This window comes from Penicillium antarcticum (genome assembly GCF_028974205.1).
Source record: "Penicillium antarcticum strain IBT 31339 chromosome Unknown utg000002l_segment0_segment0, whole genome shotgun sequence".
In the NCBI taxonomy this organism is placed as follows: domain Eukaryota; kingdom Fungi; phylum Ascomycota; class Eurotiomycetes; order Eurotiales; family Aspergillaceae; genus Penicillium; species Penicillium antarcticum.
In genome coordinates, this window is record NW_026695300.1 from 1,340,207 (window position 1) to 1,361,314 (window position 21,108).

Here is a 21,108-nt window from a genome sequence, read left to right on the forward strand (position 1 = left end):
ATTGAATGAGGCAGAATGCAATGCAGAGAAGTATTTTGTTTCGAGATTTTTTGAAAGAACATGACGGTGAGTCGGAATGCAATTTTGAGGGACAAGAAATAAATGCAAACTGTGCCTTCTTTGTCCAGATGATTCTGAGAGCTTGTTCTACTTTTCTGTCTATGGGGTGTAGCCTATTACTCCCAGTAGTTTCCTTTTCTCGGTGTATCAGGGCTACTTTGTAAGACTAGTCCCAGCTTCAGTACGGGAATCGGAATTAATATTGTAATAATTTCCATGACTAACGGTAGTGTAGGAATATCAGTGTTCCAAGACTGCTACAGACGCTGACGAGCACCAAATTTCGATCAGTCTTGGAGGTTCAGTCGGACAAAGGCCGATGCGCTTTTCTCAGAACCAAGTAAAGAGAACGATTGAGGCTCCATTTGTGTGTGATCCATAGAGACAAGCTTCTATGATCGGAGCGGCTGTTTCCGGACCAATAGCTTGAGATCCTCCCCAATCCTTTCAGATCGGGCATCCCCGAAACTCCTTTGGGAAGTCCATGATTCCGGTCCCAGGTTAAAACAGAGAGAATGACTCGAGTGGCGGGGAACAAATCTACCGGAAGCCGACTATCTTCTCACAGGCTTTCTCATTTCAGCTGGGCGTTCATCATGACAGTCTTTGTATAACCCAGCTAGAACGCAAGCCATTGCACCTCCACGGAAATGGGCATATACCGAGCAGCAGATGCCTCGTAGCGAGGCAGTTAGGGTCCTCGTTGGAATCTTTGCTCGCATCATCACCACCCTTTTGTCCATGGAGTGTCTGACCCGACTGAGATGGGGCCATGTCTGGTCTTGCCTCTCACTCCCAGGTGCTTATGTGTATATACATATACACGTATGTGACTCCAGGTCTCTACCTGATATCGCCAGTTTGTTGAATCTTGAAGATGAAAGGAGCTATGGCTGATGATGTTCTAGTTTGAATATCACCACGATCGTAACGTGCGAGGATTGCCTGGAATGAACCCAGCCGGGCTTAAGTCAAGCTTGTCACATAATGTACACTTCTCTTCAGCTCAGCTGGACAACCCCTGAGGATCTTGACAAGGACAATCAGCGTCAAGTCAACTGAATAAACTTCACGGGCATTGGCGCGTTCATCTCAAGCCACATCTATCGATCGGATGACTGATGAGATAAGCAGCTAGAATGGACTTCCAGCCACAGGCTCGTGGGGGCCAATACGAATTGATTTCACATCATCTCTTGTCTGTACTTGTACTGCTTCCATGAAGTCTCTTGTGTCACAACACTATGTTCTCCACGTTTTCCGCCCTCAACTCCACTGATCGTCCGGAACAGCCCGCTCCACCCCGTCCCAAGCGGAATCAGGTTGCGCGGGCCTGCGACTGGTGCCGCCTCAATCGCATCAAGTGTGACGACAGGCTGCCATGCCAAAATTGCAAGAGTCGTGGCGGCCACTGCAGTAACACCAAACAATTTGGAACCCAGTCACTGAAAGCCGCGAATCGGTAAGATGCCCCCTGTCCAACCCTTCTTTGTACCATGTGTTCGTCCAGCTCAGCCACTATCAGAGATAACTGATAAGGGATAAAATAGGGAGATACATCGACTACGAAACCGACTCAAAGATTTTCAGGAGGAACTGGATAAACTGACCGAAGAATCGAAAAGACAGCCTGGAGCCGCTAAGCATTCATCCCAACATCCCTTGGATGCCTCCAGCTCCAGCTCGAGCACTGTACCATCAGCCGAACTTCCAGAATTGCATCGCACAACATGGAATGGCTTTCAAAATCCAGAGTCCCAAACGGGACGGGTGATCCATTTTGGCCCTTTCTCCTCGCCATACATGGTGATGCGCCTGAACCGATACATGTCCGAATCTTCCCACCAACAGCCTCTCAAATTTCCTTTGCCAATCCGCCTCTCACAGATAAACCAATATTCGCCAACAAATTCACTGGGTCAGTTATCGGATGAAGCGGAACGACCCAGACTGCGTCTAGGACCAGTCGTGGCCGAGGACCTACCAAGGGAGCAGGAGGAAAACTTCTTGGTGCTCATGTGGCAGTCTTATCATTGCATATATCCCATTATCATAGAGGAGGATTTCCGGGATTATTACAATACCTTATGGGCTGGAACCAAAGATCAGGGCCCCCGCCAGCCTTCTGCTCTGGTGGATAGCTTATTGGCTGTCTGCACGCAATACGGTAGCACTTTTCTGGGTGATGAGGAGGATTTCGCAAGTGGCGAAGAAGAGCCACAGGCGGCGCATTTTCATACAGTCGCGCATGCTTTCTACGATCGGAGTCAGCGCATGCTGATGGATACGCTGGAACATCCTTCAATCCCGACCCTGCAGAGCCAGATATACTGCATAATATACCTATACAACATTGCACATCTAGATACCGCTCTTGCACTTCTTGGGACTGGCATCAGAATTGCTCATATGCTGCGGTTACACCTCCGACCTTTGGGCGATCTCCCAAGGGCAACACAAGAGCTGCATTCTCGGATTTGGTGGACCTTGTACCAGCTAGACAGCCAAATTTCAATGTCGCTTGGCCGTCCACCCCTAATTAATCCGGCTGAGGTCGGATGTGCGATTCCCACAGACATGCGTGACGCGGTGCAACTGTCAGGCACTGTGTTGGTATCACCTCCCGAAGAGGAGCTTACTTGGCTCAGCTTCCATTTACATTATATCCGCCTGACAGCTGCGGCGCGTAGTGTTCAAGAGGTTTTCGCTGCGCGCTGCGATGAGATGTTGCAGGAGAAAGACATCCAAGATATCCAAGAGGATCCGCCTGCTCTCGAGTTACTCTCAAGATTTATGAGCAGCCAAATTCGCCCCATGTATGACTGGGTGCAGGCCGTACCATTGTCTCTCAAGAATCAACGCAAGGGCTCAGGCGAGGCCTTGTCGACAGATCGCACACCACTGAACTTAAATCCTGCTAGCCCGCTATGGCTACAGCGCCAAAGACTTCTCTTGGAAATCACATATCATCATCTGCAAATCGCCACCCTTCGCCCCTTTATTCGCTTTCCTCCACGAGGCCCATCCCTCACCCCACTGACCGACGGTCTCGGAATTTCTGCTCTAAATCACGCCGTCGTGTTGACTAATATATTGAAATATGTGCTATCAGAGACAGATATTCTGTCCGGTTGGACTCCAGCCTTCCAATACCAGTGGGATGCCACCATCTGCCTCATATCATTCACGCTGGCGAACCCGGTGTGTCCTCCGACCCCAGCCGCACGAAACGTCTTGCCAGCGGCGTTCGAAAATCTTAGTACTCTCGGCAAGACCTTTGCCCCTGGACACAACTCTATCCGACTTGCATGGGAGCAGTTCCGTTCCAGTTCAAGCCGGCGTGGGTGGTCCCAGTTGATGTCTCCTAGTCAGAGTGCCTCTGACACAGCGGGGCTGCTAGGGCCCGTGTCTGCCACTGGCGTTGATTCGAATAGCATGCGACTCACTGGCACTGGGGGGATGGCTTCCGTCTCACGGCCTACCGATCCATTTTCGATGAAACGGCCCTCCAATGCGATGCCGGGAAACGAATACTTCGATCCAGTCGCTATGACTCCGCCAATGCACTTCATGGATGCATCTTTCAGCCTTCCTATGGATATGTTCATGGGAACTGAGAACCGGTGGATGTCGAATGGTGCGGTATCTTTGGATTCGTGGGATGTGCCTGGATCTCAATGATCATCTGTTGCTCTTTTCTTGATCTTGTGCGTTCTTCGAGTGCAATTTCATGAAAGATGTAATCAATATTATGGCAATGGTCTAGTCAAAATTTTCTAAACTTTTGCTGTAGCTGATCAATGAAGCCACGAGCAGTTAGCACAGCTAGACAATCTATGGATCTCCAAGATCTATTATGAATCAATGACTAATGATGACGACTAGCAAGAAATACTGAAACAATTAGTAAATCTATCATTATAAGGTCTATCAGTCTATCAGTCATAAGCTCTCTATAGCGCAATCTTGGGAAGAAAAATAACAAACAACTTCCCACTACCTGGAAGCCAGTCCAAACCTAGTTCTTGTAAATAGACACCATGGACTAAGAGGAATCATTAGCAAGTCATCCCAAACAAAGAGAGGAAATGGAAAATTATAGCTCACATCAGCAAACTTAGGCTCAATAAACAAAGCCTTAGCCTCGGCAACCATAACAGCACCCTCATTCTCCTCACTCAACAAATCAGTATCGTGAACAATACTGCCCGGGTCAATTGAAGATGAAGGCAAAGAAAGCGGCAGATAAGTCATCTTTCCCTCAACCCACGCCTTCCTTCCCTCAACCTTAACAGTCTCAGTACGTAGCACATACATACGGTCAGGAAGCGCCGGCTTCCGGAAATCAACATTCAGATTCGCTGTCATGCCAAGGCCACTGGGGAAAGCAACAGAAACACAGCGAGCAAAGACCTCATCAAATAGGACAGAGAGCAGACCGCCGTGTACGAAACCGGGGTGGCCGCAAAGGTCTTGGCCAATGTGGAAGACTGAGACTACGCTGCTGGCTCTTTGCTGTGTCTCTGTTTTGCTTGTTGATGTCCACATGTATGGCTGGAAGGCGAGCTTGCCTGGACCGGCTAGACTTCCACCTACTAAATGGTGTTGTCTGATTGTCGGTGGAATGACGAGGTGGGGACGGGTTTCTTTGTAGGCTTTGTGGGTGTTGCGGAGGGTTTGAACGATGGGGATTTGGGAAACAAGGGTGTCGATGGTTGTGGATTCATGCTGGGGACGTTGAGGTGTAGGGGTTTTTTGTTGTTGTGCATGAGAAAGGAATGGTGAGCCCTTGGGGGTGGGTACATGTCTTTGGTCCTGGGGAATTGCCCGGTCGTGGACGACAGCAGAGCGCGACGGGCCCTGCTGGTGAAGGCGTGCGATAGATCCCCATGGTGAATATGATTTCAATGCCAAAGCATTTCGAGATCGGAAGAGCCGTCGGCCTGTCTGTGAAACGTTTGACATATTCAAGTGTATATTTATATCCCGATATAAGTTTTCTGGTGGGATGTTACTGCTAATTCGTCAGAGGGACTCATATGAATGCCGACCGGGATACATACTCCGGCAGAGGCTTAGACTGCGACGTCGGCGTTGGGGTGCGTCGCCGATCTTTTAGTTTAGCGTTGCTGTTGAACTAGGGCTGCAGCAATATGCAGCATATCACACACGTATGGGTTGGATATGTCGATGAAATGCACAAAAGGGCAAAAGTACTTTCCAGAAGTAGGAAAGAATCGGCACTTCGGATAGAACCTGTTCAAAGCCACGCGAGATTTTTTGCGTCGGGTCCATCAGTGGGGCACAAAAGGCCGACTTTCGGCGATAGGCATGCCGGTGGCTCGGCATGCCGATCCCGATGACGTTCCGGATCCATGAGTGAGGGTTTAGTTGTAGCTGCCCTGCATTGCTGTATTGCTTTTGATGAACGAATCAGTAATCTACAGTACATTCATAGGGTTTACACCATTGCTATTTCTAATTTTCGAAATAGGATGAGGCTATATGCGACCGTTTCACGGGACTGCTCATTACGGATGAACTATTAACTATGCGGTTCCAAGGACGTTTCCGCGAGACTCTCCGTAAATATGACATCTTAGCCACCATTAGAACAAAGTACCATCCCCAAAGTTCAGAATAGGACTAGACTTGGTATCAGGACGATTCGCCGCTGCAAGCTCACGTCCCGCTTTCCAAGAACCAGCCTCCAAAACCTGAGGCAAAGAAAGCTTAACACCATCAAGTTTTTCGAGAATCTTGATATGAAGTACATCTAACAGGGCAACAGTCATAGCCCGCCACTCCACAATCTCGTCATCACCCGCTCCATAAGAGGGCAAAGACCCGCCCGACAAATCAAGTCCGCGCTTCAAAGCCTTGGGCTTCAATTCGAGGACACCCATGTCGACAAATAATCCACCATTGCGATATTCAGGTAGACCAGTGCCAAGCTCGGTATTAGTCCATGAAACTGAGAGTAAACGGGAGAATGGAACCATCAATGAGTATGCCAACCACTGGGTCAGCTTATGGAAAGGTTGGATATTTGAGAATGGCTTCGACTCGGCATCACCCTGCTCTTCAAGTGCGCGAAGAGGCCATGCATCGCCTATGGGTTGGCCCTTGACGTGTGTCCGGTCAGATGGCCAGATGGGGAGTAGGAGTCGCTGTAACACATTCCAGAGGTCCTCATAGTTAAGCTTTCCGTCATTTGCCTTCGATTTAATAAGAAGGAAGTCTGCGATTCAGATTGCTTGTTAGCCTGGAGTAAACTTATGTCACCGAATTGATTGAACTTACCAACCAGATTACCAGGACGACCAGTAGGTCCAAAGACATCCTTCACATTGAGAAGTGATTCGCCAAGTTTGCGAATTATATCTGTCCGCGCAGGAACCCCAACCATTGGGTTAGACTCAGTCACTTGCAATCCACGAGACAAGATATCAACATCAATATTCCGCAATGCATCACCTACCACATGTTAGTCCCTCATTAAAATCCAGTGAAACGAATGAGATATACCATGAACAGTATGTTTAACATCAAAACCTTTTCCAGCAAAGTCCCCATTGAGGAACATATGCAAGGCCGCGACGGCAATACCCTCACTCCTGGTTAGAGTCTGACCACTCTGCAACTCTTGGAAACGCCAATGATCTCCAGCACCGGCATCAAGAAGAACAGAAACGAAGAAGAGATCAACCAGTCTCCGGGCTTTCTCGGTGGTGTCGCATCCCTGCCCCTCCCATTCAGCGAGTAGAGTGTCTATGCGGGGAACCCCGCCGACTTCGAAATGTTGCCAACGGCCATGGGGTGGGATGAGATGGTATTTGTCTGGGCCAAAATCGCGCTGTTCAAATCAGGTAGCATAAGTATGATATGCCAGATGATTGATGGTGTCTATAATTCAAACATGGGCGTGGACCGTACCTGGATAAGCTTAAGTACGTAGTCGGTGGTCTGTTCCATCCGCTCGCTGTGATAGTTGAAATGGTTCAACCCGCCTTGTTCGGCCAATTTGAGTACAATGTGCGCTCTGGAGCGGACAGCCTCCAGGCTCAGCAGTTCTTCGATTTGGGGATCCATGGTGTGTGGTAGTAAAGAGGGATGAGGTCGGATTTGGGGAAGAGGGGAAAGCCTGGAGTATTCAGTACATGGGTCACATGTACATGTACAAGCGTGTTGGCATGTCTGAGGTCGCATTCAGCTGTACTGTGACGTGAGCTGCTGGTCTCTTATCGGCGTTCGCCTATCTCTTCTCCAACGGCTGTAGATAGCGAGTTCATTGTTAGATAACTTCATGTTTTGGTTAGACACGCAGTAACAACACAGCATTCAGCTTGGTTCAATTACTATATAAGGTATTTCATCTCATCTCATAAGGACATCGTTTGTGCTTCACACAATCTGCGCGCTCAGACCTTCTCGGCCAACTTGCAGCCATAAAGTATGCCGAAGCAGCACGGTGATAGAACCGGACCTCCGAATTTAGGTAATAGGAATAGTTTTATAACCTACAATTGGCAGAAGAAAGACAGACGATCGAAACATGTTTTGGTATGCAACACTATATCACAAGTACTATCTATCCTTTTTACAAATTCCAAACGCTACAGTAGTCACAAAGTTAATTAGAAAGTGAGCGGGTCAAGGTGTCCGAGGAAGGCTTTGTTACCCTCGCCACGGAGCAGAGCCTCGACATCAATGCGACCGGAAGTAAGATACTTCTCGCTAACACCAATGTTGACACGCTCAGCAAGTAGGTGCTTGAGCTCTGCGCGGAGCCCGGCCATCTCTCCCTTGGTCATACCACTAGCCTCCTTCTCGCGCCTTTGGCGGCCACCGCCACGACCGCGGCCTTGACCCTGAGACTGATCGAAATCGTCACTATCATACTCTACACCGAGGTCCTCAGCTGCAGCGCGGAGCCAGTTGTCCTCTGTATTGACCTTTTCTTTGGCAATGGTTGTGTCGGTAATTTTCTTGGCAAGGTTGATGCGGGGACGGAGGCGAGCCACGACCCGACGATCAATGTCGAGCGACTCGAGAGGAAGCTTCTTCGATGCACCCTCACCCTTGTGCTTTTTAGCGTTGATCTTGGCGGCGAGACGAGCGACGCCGACGACCTCTTCGGGGGCGCAAATCAAGATACTCTTTCCAGAGGCACCGGCACGAGCAGTGCGACCGGATCGGTGGACGTACATGTCTGCTGCGCGAGGGACGTGGTAATGAATGACGCTGTCAATGCCCTTGATATCGAGACCACGGGCCGCAACGTCCGTGGCGACAAGGATTGAGCTTGGGTCCGCAGTAGGCGATGAGAACCGCTCGACGGAACGAAGTCGGGCTTTTTGGGCCATGGAAGAGTGGAGGGCAAATGCAGGGAGTTGAAGAGCTTGCAAGAGCTGGGTAACGCGACGGACAGCAGAAATGGAGTTAGTGAATACAATTGTCCGGTGCTTGGGATAGTATAGAAGGACTGAGTAGAGGTAAAGATCCTGTTTGAATGTTAATGTGACTGTAATCGTTGATAAAGTTGCGCAATGCTCTCACCTTCTCCATAGCAGGACATTCAACAATTCCTTCCTTGAGACCCTGGGCCATCTGGTCCACCGGGTTCACATCGATAAACTTGGGCTTCTCCTCGCGGAACTTTAGCTTCTTGAGAAGATACTCCATGGACTCCTTGTTATCCAACATATCACCGTTTGTCCAACGGCCCTTTCCTGCGAGCTTTTGTTGAAGGTCACGGTGGAAGGTGGCAGAGAAAACAAGGGTTTGTCTCTCTGAAGGCTCTTCCTCCTCTTCCGTGGCTTCCTCGTCCGTATCCTTAATATCTCCGGCTTGATGGTTGTCAAGAGCGCCAACGATATCTTCGACTTCCTTGAAGTGACCCTCGCTAAGAAGTCTGTCGGCCTCGTCGACAACTAGGAACTTGATCTTCTGCATCTTGCGGATAAGACCTTGTCCTTGGCTCAGAATCTCCCACACTCGACCGGGGGTTCCTACGACAATGTCAGCCGCAGCAAGTTGTCTCTGCTGCTTCTGAATGGACAGTCCACCAGTCAAGAGGGCAATGCGAGCATTGGTGTCGGGGGCGTTAGCAGTGAGCTCCCCGATATGCTTTGCAAGCTGGTGCGCCAATTCACGGGTGGGAGAAAGAACCAATGCGATTGGTGTTGAGCCAGTCTTCTCGGTCTTCTTGTCTTGCTTTCCTCTCTTGTCGAGATAGTGCTCGATAATTGGAATTCCAAAGGCCAAAGTTTTACCCGAACCGGTCGAGGCCTTTCCGACGACATCATGTCCATCCATGATAGCAGGAATACTGGCCTTCTGAATGGCCGAAGGAGAGCTGAACTTCATCTTGGAAAGACTTGTGTAGATTTCAGGCGAGAGATTGAGCTCATCCCAGGCCGAGACATCTACGCTGTCTTCGTCCTCGTCTTCCTCAAGGGCTTCGAATGAGAGAGCACCCTTCATACTTTGGTCCTTTTTCGGCTTTTGTTGCTTTGGCTTCTGTTCGGGCTTTTTCTTTTCATTCTGTTCCTTGGGCTTCTGATCGGCCTTCTTCTTTTCCTTCTTATGCTTCTTATCTTCCTTCACTTCGGTCTCCTCGGCCGTGGGACTCTTGTGGGCAGTCTTGTCGGTCGAGTCTTCGTCGCTGAACCCAGTCCACTCGTCTTCGTCACCTTCTTCGGGAGCTTTCAAAATTGACTTTCTGGGCTTTCCTGACTTGGCCTGATCCAATAATATCACAGATTAGCGTCTTATGAAGTTGACCATAGCTTTGGAATGCATACTCTGAATTGGATCTCGCCGCCACTAGACCCTTTGATGATATCCACGCCGTCAATCTCTTCTAGACCGAAGAATCCCTCTGCATCCTCCATGCGGTCAGGAAGCGCAACCTCCTTCCAGTTGAGGTCCTCAACTCCGACAAATACATTGGCATCTTCTTCCGCAGCATCAGCCTTGGTGGACTTCTTGCGCTTTTTCGTCTGGAGCGCCTGAGCTTTAGATTCGTGTCCACGCTTTTGACCCATGATGAATTTAAATAATCCCAAAGGGTTGCAGCTTGCACAAGTAGACAAGAAACACAAGCTCGCCGTCACGGAAGAGGAAGATTCGCAAAGAAAAAAAGTGGCAGAAAATTGAGTCCGCCTTGGAATCTTATCTTTTCGTTCCCCACGTCGCAAAATTAACCCACCTCGACTGACTGCCAATTGCGCTTGATCGACTTGTCAATTCACAATGGGCAAATCATCCAAGGACAAGCGCGACGCTTACTACCGTCTCGCAAAAGAACAAAACTGGCGCGCCCGTTCCGCCTTCAAACTTATCCAGATCGACGAGCAATTCGACCTATTCGAGCATGAGGACCCGGACAATGTCACAAGAGTGGTGGATTTGTGCGCTGCACCCGGAAGTTGGAGTCAAGTTCTAAGTCGTGTTCTGATCAAGGGCGAGAGCTTCGGCCGGCGCGCATGGCTCGAGAAGAAACACCAAGCACAGCAAGGATTGGCGGACGAGCCAACGAGTGATGATAAAATGGAAATTGAACCCAGCTCAAGCTCCGAGCTCAAGCCTCGCAAAAATGTCAAAATCGTCTCGATCGACCTGCAGCCTATGGCCCCTCTCGAGGGCATCACAACCCTCAAAGCCGATATCACCCACCCCTCTACAATCCCTCTCCTCTTGCGCGCCCTTGACCCCGAAGCATACGCCCAGGCCTCCGATTTACAATCTTCTGCCCCGGAGGTTATCAGACAACCCCACCCCGTTGATCTGGTCATCTCCGACGGTGCACCTGATGTAACTGGACTTCACGACTTAGACATCTACATTCAATCACAATTGCTATATGCGGCACTCAACCTAGCCATGGGTGTCCTCCGACCAGGCGGTAAATTTGTTGCTAAGATCTTCCGTGGTCGTGACGTGGATCTGCTTTATGCACAACTGCGCACCGTTTTCGAGCGTGTCAGCGTTGCCAAGCCACGGAGTAGTCGCGCGAGCAGCTTGGAAGCTTTTGTTGTTTGCGAAGGTTTCATTCCTCCGGTTAGTGATAGCGGTGTGGTCGGTATGGCTGCATTGAAGGATCCTCTGTTCGGAGGTGCTGCTGCCCCAGTACCTGTGTCTGAGGATGGCAATGTTGCCGTCGAGGTTCGCGAGGAGATTGATGAACTTGCACAAAGACAAACTCCTCTGGCTGGAAGCACTGCTTCTGCACCAAATCACACCACAGGAACCCGTCACCTTCAGAACCCATCTGAAGAGAATCAACCTACGAAGCTTTCCAACAAGTTCTCTGAGGAGAACCGATGGATTCCCTCATTTATTGCATGTGGAGATCTTTCTTCTTGGGACTCAGATGCCTCATACACGCTGCCGCCGGATTACGTTACCTTAGATCCAGTACAGCCTCCTACTGCTCCCCCATACCGACGGGCATTGGAGTTAAGGAAAGAAATGGGCGGCGCATACGGGAAGACCAAGTTTGGAACTATAGGCCGGGCTTAATTGCTACGGCCCATTTGAACAATCATGTATAGACGATAGATGACCTAGACGACATCGCATTTACAAAAGCTTTTGCAGGCATTGTCGGAACAGATACCCAATTAAAGTGCAGTGTCCAGAAACTATACTTAGCTGAGAGCAGAGCCGCGGATCCTCGTTTTGGCCCCCACCGAGGCACCTTTCGAGGTAATGTGCTGTCCCTTTTTTACACAGGAAACTACCATTGTCTCAAGTTTCGAGAAACAGCCGAAGTGATGAGCTTGTCCGTTTCAACCCTGTCGAGCAAAATGTCGCTCTCATTATTATCCAATGAGCTGATCTGCATGATCGCAGAGCGTATCCCAATACCAGCAGGCGTCTTGGCGTTCATGCTAAGCCATCGACGTGTTCAGGGCCTGCCTGGGGTGCAAATAGCTCTTACACTTGGCTACTAGATAAATAATTACCCTGACCGCAAAGACCGCGATGTATCACAAACATTGCGCGATATAACGCCATCTTCTTCAATGAAGACCTCATGTGACTACTTTGACTTGGGTGAGTTCTCCCACTCACCTATATAGATAAAATACGAGATAAAATGTAGAATTTCCGAAGAGGACATCCCATCTACAACGTTTCCAGACATTGTAATATCAGAAGTGGGTACCCAAATATATTGAAGTGATCACATCGTCCATAACATTTGATATGAAATCTACATCAAAGACCAGAGTGAAGATCGTGAAGAAAATGCATTTTGAAACATCTATGATGCGATAGACAAGCGATTTAGTTGTAAGGGGGAATAGATGCGAAACATGAAATCATGAGAACATAATTACTTCCACAAAGCCTAGTAGACTTCCAGAACATAGCGCTCCTCATCCTTCAACTTCTCAATCTCCTTGCGAGTGTCGACCTTCTTGCCGGTGAGCTTAGCCTCGGTGGCAATAGCTTCCTCAAGAACAGCGGTGACGTCGGGCACGGGCCAGGTGGGACCACACAGATAGAACGCACCCTCCTCGCGGATGTAAGCCCGGATAATCTCAGGGAGAGACTGGCGCATACGGTCCTGAATATAGATCTTCTCAGGCTGATCACGAGAGAAGGCAGCACCGAGGAGAGTGATGACACCAGCCTCCTGGTAAGCCTCCCACTCCTCACCGTAGCAGTACTCCTCGCGCTGGTGACGGGAGCCCATGTACAGCAGAACGGAGCCAATCTCCTTGCCCTGGGCCTTCTCGAGAGCGCGGTGCTGGACGAAGGCGCGGAAAGGAGCAAGACCAGTACCCAGACCGGCCATGATGAGGGGCTGGGTGGACTTGGGGGGCAGCTTCATAACACTAGACTTGACGCTGACGGTGATGGGGGAACCGGCTCGGAGGCGGCTGAGGTAGCGGGTGGCCAGACCAAAGCGGTCGCGGCCGTTGGGGTCAGTCCAGTTCACGGCGACGATCATCAGGGCGACGGTGGTCGGGGTGACCTTCTGGCACGAGGCGATGGAGTACTCGCGACGCTTCAGGGGACCGACAATGCGGACGATCTCGTGGAACTCGGGGTGAGCGGAAGGGTACTCGAGCAGGACGTCGGCGAAGGTGATGGTGTCAACTTCGGCGCGGCGCTTGAACTCGGCGGCACCGTCGGGACCGCCCAGCATTTGGAGGTCCTTCTTCTCCTTCTCGTCAGTGGCGAATTCGGCAAGGGCCTCGTAGAAGCGCTTGGGAGGGCGACCATAGATGTCGACGTTCTGGATCAGAGCCTGGTAGACAGTGCGGTTCTCCAGGACGGCAGGGTCCTCGCGGCTGGGAACCTCAACAACGGCGTCGGGGTTCAATCCGTAGAATTCGATGAACTTGGTGATATCCTCTGGGTCGTTCTCGGCGTGAACACCAAGAGCCTCACCGATGTCATACTTCAGGCCGGTGTTGCCGAGGTCGAACTCGATGTGGAAGATATTACGGTCGTAGGTGACGGGCGTCAAGCGACGGTTCTCCTTGACGTGAACGGTGAAGGTCTTGGTTGCCAAGTCAGGACGGAGGGCATCCTTGGTGCCATAGGCCTCCTTGAAGGCCAGGCCACGGGCAGCAGTCTCCCAGTCCTTGAGCAGGGTTGGGGGCTCGGCCTCGTTCTTGTCGAACGAAACAAAGCTGTTGGAGGAGATGTCCTTGGGGAGCTGGATGGCCTCGCTGATTCCCTCGGGCTCCTTCCAGGTTTCGGGAACCTCAATCTGGCGCAGAACCTTCTCGAGTTCCTTGGTCACGTTGTCCAGAGACTCGGCGTTGCCGGTAATGGCGGACAACTTCCTGGTGGCAACACTCTCTTGGGAAGGCAGAGCAACACGCACAAAGGAGGCCTGGAGAACAAGAGCATCTAGGGAGGAGTCGTCGACAATAGATGGGTCGACAATGAAGACGGAGATTGCGCGTTGGGCAACACCCTGCTTGAAGGTGGCTGGCAGCTTCTTCTCAAGATCCTCATCCTTGACACCCGGCGCGTTGACAATGATCTTGCCGTTGTCCTTGACGGAGGCCAGAACATCAACGTCCTTGAGCAGGGCGATGCTGCCGACGTAGGAAACATCAGCAGCAGTGACAGCGTAAGGTGCGTCCACAATCTTGGCGCTCTTGCGGATATCAATGCGGACGGCACCACCCTGAACAAGGTTGTCGTGGACCTTGCTGGTGGTGACGTTGCTTGCCGAGTCGGCACCAAGAGCCTGGCCAAGAGTGTAGGCAGCCTCACTGGTGACGGAGCTATCGACGTCCCAGAAAGTGTACTCCTGGACGGAGGTGGGGTCGAGCAGCTGCAGAGGAGCAGTCTGGTTAGTCTCGCTGATAATTGGCTTGTCGGAGATGAATTGGAAAGCAGCAGCTGTCGAGACAAGGTCCCAGCGCTGAGAGCGAGGGTACTTAATCTCGACACAGGAGGATGCCTGCTCACGACCAGTGGCAAAGGTCAAAGCAGCAAGGACATCCTCATAGAGGGCGGAGTGGACGCCCTCTTCCTGAACGGCCTGCTCAGAAGCAACCTGTCCAAGAATGCCGACAGTCGTGGTGGACTGGGGGAGGACGCGCAGGAACTCCTCTTCAATGAAGGGACGGTAGACACGGACGTTGACAACACCGACACGAACACCGTCCTTGGCCAGAGAGCGGGCAACCTGAGCAGTCAGGGCAGCCTCAACAGTACCGAAGGCAACCAGGACGGAGGCGGGCTCGGCGTGACCGTGGTACTCAAAGGCACCGTAGTCAGTTCCGAGCTCGCCGTTCAGGGTCTTGAGGAGATCAAGGACCTTGCCCTGGGAATCAAGGTGACGGGTGCGAGACTCATCGAGGGTCTTGCGAACAGACTCGTAAGTGCGAGTCAAGCCCTCCTTGTCGAGAACGTCGATCACACGGGTGGTCTCACGGCCAACGCGGACACCGTCATAGATGTGGACGGAGGGAAGGATTGAGGAGAGCAGAGTTGTAAAGAGAGCCATGTGCTGGGACTCGTGGGCAGAGCCGCTGGAAACGAGACCAAGTCCGAGCTCCTCGGCCAAAGCGAGGGCAGAGGCATAGTCGGAGACGAGGCCCTCGCTGGCATAGTCGACGGCGGCGACATGCGCGGCAACAGGGCTGGCGACAGAGTAGAGTAAAGAGAGTTGCTCAAGGGCTGCGCGCATATAGGGGAGGGTGGCCGAAGAAGCAACAATTCCTTGGGGAACGTGGCGCTTCTTCAGATCAAAGTCCTGCGAGAAGAGGTAGCCGAGGGCCATGTTGCCGGCACCCTGGCGAGTTTCGAGGGTCTTGACGGCAGGAGACTCGCCATTGGCGTTGGTCTCGTTCTTGGAAGTCCACTCCTTGAGGGCAGCATCCAAATTGAAACTCTCCGGTGAGTAGGAGAAGATCTTGTCGCTCAGCAAGTATGCGACTTGCTGGATCAGCGTCTGGGCTGTGACATATGTCGGGCCATTCAAGGCCGACAAAGCAGGAACAGATGCCATGACTTCTTTTGTATATACCGGACTCAACACCGATATGAACAAAAAACAAAGAAGAATGTGGAGAGAAAGAGAATCCCCTCTCTACAAGTATAAGAGAAAACCCCAGTCATTTTGCCTAAAGCGGCTAGCCGCAATTGCGTGATCTCGTTATCGGGCGATAAGATTTTTCTGCGGGCGGAACAAAGTGGCAAATCACTGCCATTTTCGGGGTAGATACTCAGCCAAGCTCAGGTGTGGACTCTGGCCTGAGGCAAAAAGCCATGTGAGGATCACATGAGACTTCAGCCTGACAAATGTGGTCACTATGCATCGGCATTAGATAAGCACAATATGAAACCATGGAACACACACATCTAAAAACACCGAGCCTCGGTCGTGCTTTACCCCATAATGCGGGGAACCTCCATATATTCAGCCTTAATATGATACAAATTTCATTGAACATTTAACTGTATCATCGATTTATACAAACCAGATTTACATTTATTCAACCATGGCGGAAAATTCTCCTAACCCAATCCCTTTCTCGGAACCACCTTACATCCGTGGCCTCCCTTCGCCGTACATTACACCCGCACACCGTCGGTTCCAACAAGCATGTCGTAAATTTGCGACAGAGAACCTACTCCAACACGCCTTGGAATGGGAGCGTCAGGGAACAGTTCCCGAACATGTTTTTGGCACGTTCTGCAAGCATAACATGCTTTTGCCCAATATGCCTGCTCCCTTGCCCGTAGATTGGCTGAACCGCCTTGGAATCAACGATATCCTGGGGGTCAAGGTCGAGGACTGGGACTACATCTACACTGGTATCTACTGTGATGAGGTATGCCGGATCATTTGGTGGTGTTTTAAGGTTTGCGGCAACTAACTATATCGGCATAGATGGCTCGATCTGGTCTCAGTGGGCCTGGTGGTTCTCTCAACGCAGGATTCGCCTTTGGAATCTCACCAATTGTGAAGTTTGGTAGCCGCGAGCTGCAAGAAAAGTTTTTGCCTGACCTGCTTACTGGCAAGAAGCGAGGATGTATCGCTATCACGGAGCCCGAGGCCGGTAGTGATGTTGCCAACATTACCACCACTGCAGTAAAGAGTGCTGATGGTAAGCACTACATTGTCAATGGCACGAAGAAATGGTAAGATTGCCGGAATGAACATATATATCTACGGTCTAACTCCTAGCAGGATCACCAATGGTATCTGGTCCGATTATACAACCATGGCTGTTCGAACCGGTGGCCCTGGAGCAGCAGGTCTGTCTGTTCTAGTCGTCCCTCTCAAGGACTACCCTGGTGTCACGATGCGTCGCCTTAAGGTCTCTGGCCAAGTGGCTGGCGGAACCACCTACATCGAGCTCGACGACGTCAAAGTTCCCGTGTCAAACATCGTCGGCCGAGAGGGTGATGGCATGCGTATCATCATGACCAACTTCAACCACGAGCGCCTGGTTATTGCCATCGGAGCTACTAGACAGGCCCGAGTGGCGCTCTCAGCAGCATTCTCTTACTGTCTCAAGCGCGAGGCCTTTGGAAAGACGCTCATGGATCAACCAGTGGTCCGTCATCGTCTTGCCAAGGCAGGTGCTGAGCTTGAGACTATGTGGGCCTGGGTTGAGCAGATTTTGTATCAATTGACTCATCTCAGCAAGGAGGAAGGGGATCGTCAACTGGGTGGCTTGACTGCACTTGCCAAGGCTAAGTCTGGCATGGTCTTGAATGAGTGTGCCCAGACGGCTGTTTTGCTCTTTGGCGGTAGTGGATTTACTAAGACTGGACAGGGTGAATTGGTAGAAGGTATGCCTCTAAATTCTTTAAACATGTTTCTCGCATGCTAACCAAAATTTCTCGCAGCAATTCTTCGTGATGTCCCTGGTATTCGTATTCCTGGTGGCTCTGAAGATGTGTTGCTTGATCTTTCCGTCCGCCAACTGGTTAAAGTCTATCAGACAGAGGAGAAGAAGCTCTTGCAAAACTCGAAGATTTGATTCGTGTACAACCTTCAGAATAGAAACAGTTTCAGTTCACCTATTAATTCATATTAAGTTCACGGGGTTTTGCGTCTGCCAAAGAGGGACAGTGCAATTATCAGTAGGTCGTACTTTGAAGATATACATAAAGTGTGTCTCTACTCTGATATCTTTTTCTCTCTTCCGCAAGTTCGTTCGGTCGCGCATTGGCCTGATTAAATGCTAGATCTAGCCCGTTATATTGTTAACGAAAAACAGAGCCAGGATAATATGGACAGAATGTAAGAAGTTTTACAAAATTAATTGAAGATGATTCAAGCTGCAATAGTATCTGAATTATGCTGGCTTTTGTATTAATCTTGGTGTATCAATTACTCGTACAATTGACAAGTCAAATTCTCGACTATCACGAGATTCCGCCCGAAATACACATATCATTGGAGAAGTGTCAATGCGCTTTTTGAAACAAAAGCCAACCATAATTACCTTGCTCCGTTGAAAAGTGAGCAAAGCGCAGGAAACACTTTAGCTTGTGGCTGATCAAGCGGGCCAGACCACCCTATTGATCCAAGGAGTCAACAGAGGCGCCTTATTTTAGGAGCAGCTCGAGGACAGCATTTTTTTTGTATTTTTCGTGAGAAATCACGAGCATCTTCATACAGGCAATACCCGTTAAGCTCAGCCGAGTCTGGAGGCCATATGCACAAAAAGTCTACAAAGGTAGTCCCACTTCTGCCTTGGTACTCATACTTGCCACCAGCGTCGAGCAGCAGCTTTATTGTGTCTAGTTTTGACAATATGCTTGGACATCCAGTGGTTGCACACCACACCAAGGATGTGCACATTGGATCTGTTTCAAGATTTCGTTTGTAGAACTTACGGAAAGGAGGCCGCAGAGCTGAGAATCGCCCATATCAAGTTGAGAAAATCGCGATTAGATTGTAGCTCCCAAGCAATTGTTTATAACACCTCCAATGGCAATTATAAAAGAGACATCATGGTTTAGGGGTGTGCATGAGGTGAAAAGCGAGTGTTCTTGTGTGATGGAAATAGCAGCAGAAGTTCACGCTTACCTGTTTGGGCTTAGCGTCTCTATGACGAAAGGCACGCATCGCACCTCTCGCCTCTCGTCCGCAACACTCACAATTCCTACACCGTACAAACATCTTCGCAAAAATGGCAAATGTGGCATTAATTGGCTGTACTGGCATGGTAGTAAGTGACAAATACCTGCAGCGTTTTTCACATTGATCATGAAATCATCTACAATATTCTCAACATAAATTGAACTAATCGCATAAACCGCAGGGTTCCCATATCCTCACCAGCTTGATCGCCAATCCCTCTGTGGCACGCGTAGACACCATCTCCCGCCGAACACCTCAAGCAGCTTCTACTGCGCCCCACGCCAAGCTCACCACATTCATCTCCGGCGACACCGCCACCTGGGCTAACCAGCTCTCCTCCCTCACCCCGACCCCGGATATTTTTATCTCCTCTTTTGCAACCACCAAAGCTGCTGCAGGTGGATTCGAGAATCAGTATATGATTGAGCATGGTCTAAATGTGGAACTAGCCAAGGCTGCGCGCGAGGCAGGCACCAAGGTCTATGTTTTGATCTCAGCTAGTGGCGCCAATAAGAACTCCAACATCGCCTATAGCCGTATGAAGGGTGAGATTGAGGAAGATGTTAAGGCTCTTGGCTTTGAGTGCACTGTTATCCTGCGCCCTGGTCTGATTGCTGGTACCCGTGACGAGAGTCGTCCTCTTGAAGCTGGGATTCGCTTTTTTGCTAGCTGGGTTGGCAAGCTGCACTCTGGCTTGAAGGATGGCTGGGCCCAGGAGTCTGATGTCATCGGTAAGGCCGCTGTAAATGCTGGGCTTAAGGCACTTGAGGGTGATGTCCCTGCTGGCAGCGAGAAGGTCTGGACCTTGGCTGGGAGCGATATCATCAAGTACGGCAAGGAGGCCTCGTCGTGAACGGGCTCTGTGTCACTGAACGAGAAATGTCTATAAATAATGGTTATGTTTTGATAACATGTAATTTTACTGTCATTGCATTGATTACTTGGTTTGTGAATTAAACACAAATTTGAATGAGAAACCACAATTATATATCACTCCTCTGTCCAAGCTCAAGATGCAGCTTCACTCAGCTGACAAGCCAACCATCTCCAACGAATCCTTCCACAGTCTGGCCTCATTCTCGGGGCTGTAAGTGTGGCTCACATAGACCTCGTTACTGGGATCATCATCATCCGTGGCTCGCTCCGCCTCAGCACAACCAGAGAGATACTTTCCACCTTTCCCCTCCCATTCCTTCCCAATGGCAGCTAGTACAGTCGTCGCGGCACCTTGCTCGATGCTTTTCATGATCTTCGTCATATCCTTGATTCGTAGCAATTGATCAATCTGCTCGGCAGAAAGAAACTGTCCCAAACCAGTAGCAATGAACCCAGGATTCAGACTCAGGGCATGGATCCCACTCGATCCATAACGGCGTTCGATCTCATTGGCCGTGTAGATATTCGCCGTCTTCGACTGACTATACGCAGTCCAAGCCTCATATCCGCCATTTTGGAAGTGGTAGTTGTCAGAGGCGTTGATACCACACAGCTTGTGTCCTGCCGATGCCACAATGACAACCCGAGACCGGAACTCCGGCGAGGCAGCAGCCAACAGTGCCGGCTTGAGCATTTGAAATAAGAAGAAGTGAGATAGGTGATTTGTTCCGAACTGCAGCTCAAAGCCATCATTCGTGAACTGGAGGTCAGGGACGGCCATGATGCCGGCATTGTTGATCAGGATGTTCACCTTATCGGTCTTAGAAAGGATGACATTGGCTGCTTTTCGAACACTTTCAAGGGAGCGCTGATCCATCTCAATAAGCTCCATTTGGGTCGGATCGATGATATCAGCCAGGGCATTTCTCGCTTTGGCTAGGTTCCTTGTTGTCAAGTATAGAGTTGCTCCAGTGGTTGCGAGAGCGCGAACTGTCTCGGTACCAATGCCAGATGAGACACCGGTGATGACGGCTACTTTGCTTGAGAGCTTGCCTTTCATGCCTTCATCTTCGATGATTTGGAGGGCGGTTGGACGGGCATCTCCCGGGCCTTGGGGGTCCACGTGAGCTGAAACATACTGTGACATGGTTGGTATGAAAAGAGTATTGGGAATGGAATATATATAAAGTGAATAGCTGCGAGATTTTGAGTTGAGTGTAGTCTATATTTGTGAGGGTTTTTGATGTGCTTTTATATCCCATTTTCTGTCCGTTGGTGTAATCGCAATGGTATACTTCCACGTCTTGGCGATGCTGACGGGTGTGTCCAATTCCAGTAAAGCGCCACTTTTGCCTCTCCAAGTCGCATCAATCACCCGACCAATGCCTCAAGGCTCGGATCCACTAGCTGACAGATTTGCCTGCTTGGGACTAGTCGGGTGCTTTGTATAACGTGGGGGCCGGTTTCTCCGTCTCTTTCTCCTTTCCCTCTATTATCTTTCAACTAAACGATGCAAACTATGGCATTTTTTGTATCCGAAAATTCCCAGATAAAGGAGCAGGATGTTACATTAGAAAGGAGGCTGC

At 50.3% G+C, this 21,108-nt stretch overlaps 9 protein-coding genes across 9 annotated transcripts; 4 read left to right on the forward strand and 5 right to left on the reverse strand.

The window, feature by feature from the left end:
* Positions 1-1,304: 1,304 nt before the first annotated feature.
* Positions 1,305-3,741, forward strand: N7508_001484 (Zn(II)2Cys6 transcription factor; the record flags this gene model as incomplete). Its single annotated transcript, XM_058459550.1, has 2 exons — positions 1,305-1,522; positions 1,611-3,741. The coding sequence occupies 2 exons, from the start codon at positions 1,305-1,307 to the stop codon at positions 3,739-3,741; spliced, it is 2,349 nt and encodes a 782-aa protein (XP_058323082.1).
* A 337-nt stretch (positions 3,742-4,078) lies between these two features.
* Positions 4,079-5,025, reverse strand: N7508_001485 (PaaI family thioesterase; the record flags this gene model as incomplete). The annotated part of the gene is made up of 2 exons (XM_058459551.1): positions 4,079-4,105; positions 4,168-5,025. 2 exons carry the CDS (start codon positions 5,023-5,025, stop codon positions 4,079-4,081), a joined length of 885 nt encoding a protein of 294 aa, XP_058323083.1.
* A 644-nt stretch (positions 5,026-5,669) lies between these two features.
* On the reverse strand, positions 5,670-7,152 carry N7508_001486 (URC4/urg3 family protein; the record flags this gene model as incomplete). The annotated part of the gene is made up of 4 exons (XM_058459552.1): positions 5,670-6,301; positions 6,364-6,537; positions 6,589-6,916; positions 6,997-7,152. The coding sequence occupies 4 exons, from the start codon at positions 7,150-7,152 to the stop codon at positions 5,670-5,672; spliced, it is 1,290 nt and encodes a 429-aa protein (XP_058323084.1).
* A 545-nt stretch (positions 7,153-7,697) lies between these two features.
* mak5 (ATP-dependent RNA helicase MAK5) lies at positions 7,698-10,109 on the reverse strand (the record flags this gene model as incomplete). The annotated part of the gene is made up of 3 exons (XM_058459553.1): positions 7,698-8,564; positions 8,620-9,804; positions 9,867-10,109. 3 exons carry the CDS (start codon positions 10,107-10,109, stop codon positions 7,698-7,700), a joined length of 2,295 nt encoding a protein of 764 aa, XP_058323085.1.
* Positions 10,110-10,317: 208 nt separating this feature from the next.
* On the forward strand, positions 10,318-11,586 carry N7508_001488 (tRNA methyltransferase TRM7; the record flags this gene model as incomplete). Its single annotated transcript, XM_058459554.1, has 1 exon — positions 10,318-11,586. One exon carries the CDS (start codon positions 10,318-10,320, stop codon positions 11,584-11,586), a length of 1,269 nt encoding a protein of 422 aa, XP_058323086.1.
* An 835-nt stretch (positions 11,587-12,421) lies between these two features.
* N7508_001489 (sulfite reductase subunit alpha) lies at positions 12,422-15,553 on the reverse strand (the record flags this gene model as incomplete). Its single annotated transcript, XM_058459555.1, has 1 exon — positions 12,422-15,553. The coding sequence occupies one exon, from the start codon at positions 15,551-15,553 to the stop codon at positions 12,422-12,424; it is 3,132 nt and encodes a 1,043-aa protein (XP_058323087.1).
* Positions 15,554-16,046: 493 nt separating this feature from the next.
* On the forward strand, positions 16,047-17,537 carry N7508_001490 (acyl-CoA dehydrogenase family protein; the record flags this gene model as incomplete). The annotated part of the gene is made up of 4 exons (XM_058459556.1): positions 16,047-16,379; positions 16,439-16,689; positions 16,739-17,346; positions 17,404-17,537. The coding sequence occupies 4 exons, from the start codon at positions 16,047-16,049 to the stop codon at positions 17,535-17,537; spliced, it is 1,326 nt and encodes a 441-aa protein (XP_058323088.1).
* A 1,158-nt stretch (positions 17,538-18,695) lies between these two features.
* On the forward strand, positions 18,696-19,499 carry N7508_001491 (uncharacterized protein; the record flags this gene model as incomplete). Its single annotated transcript, XM_058459557.1, has 2 exons — positions 18,696-18,734; positions 18,828-19,499. The coding sequence occupies 2 exons, from the start codon at positions 18,696-18,698 to the stop codon at positions 19,497-19,499; spliced, it is 711 nt and encodes a 236-aa protein (XP_058323089.1).
* Positions 19,500-19,667: 168 nt separating this feature from the next.
* N7508_001492 (putative short-chain dehydrogenase/reductase) lies at positions 19,668-20,669 on the reverse strand (the record flags this gene model as incomplete). The annotated part of the gene is made up of 1 exon (XM_058459558.1): positions 19,668-20,669. One exon carries the CDS (start codon positions 20,667-20,669, stop codon positions 19,668-19,670), a length of 1,002 nt encoding a protein of 333 aa, XP_058323090.1.
* Positions 20,670-21,108: the final 439 nt, after the last annotated feature.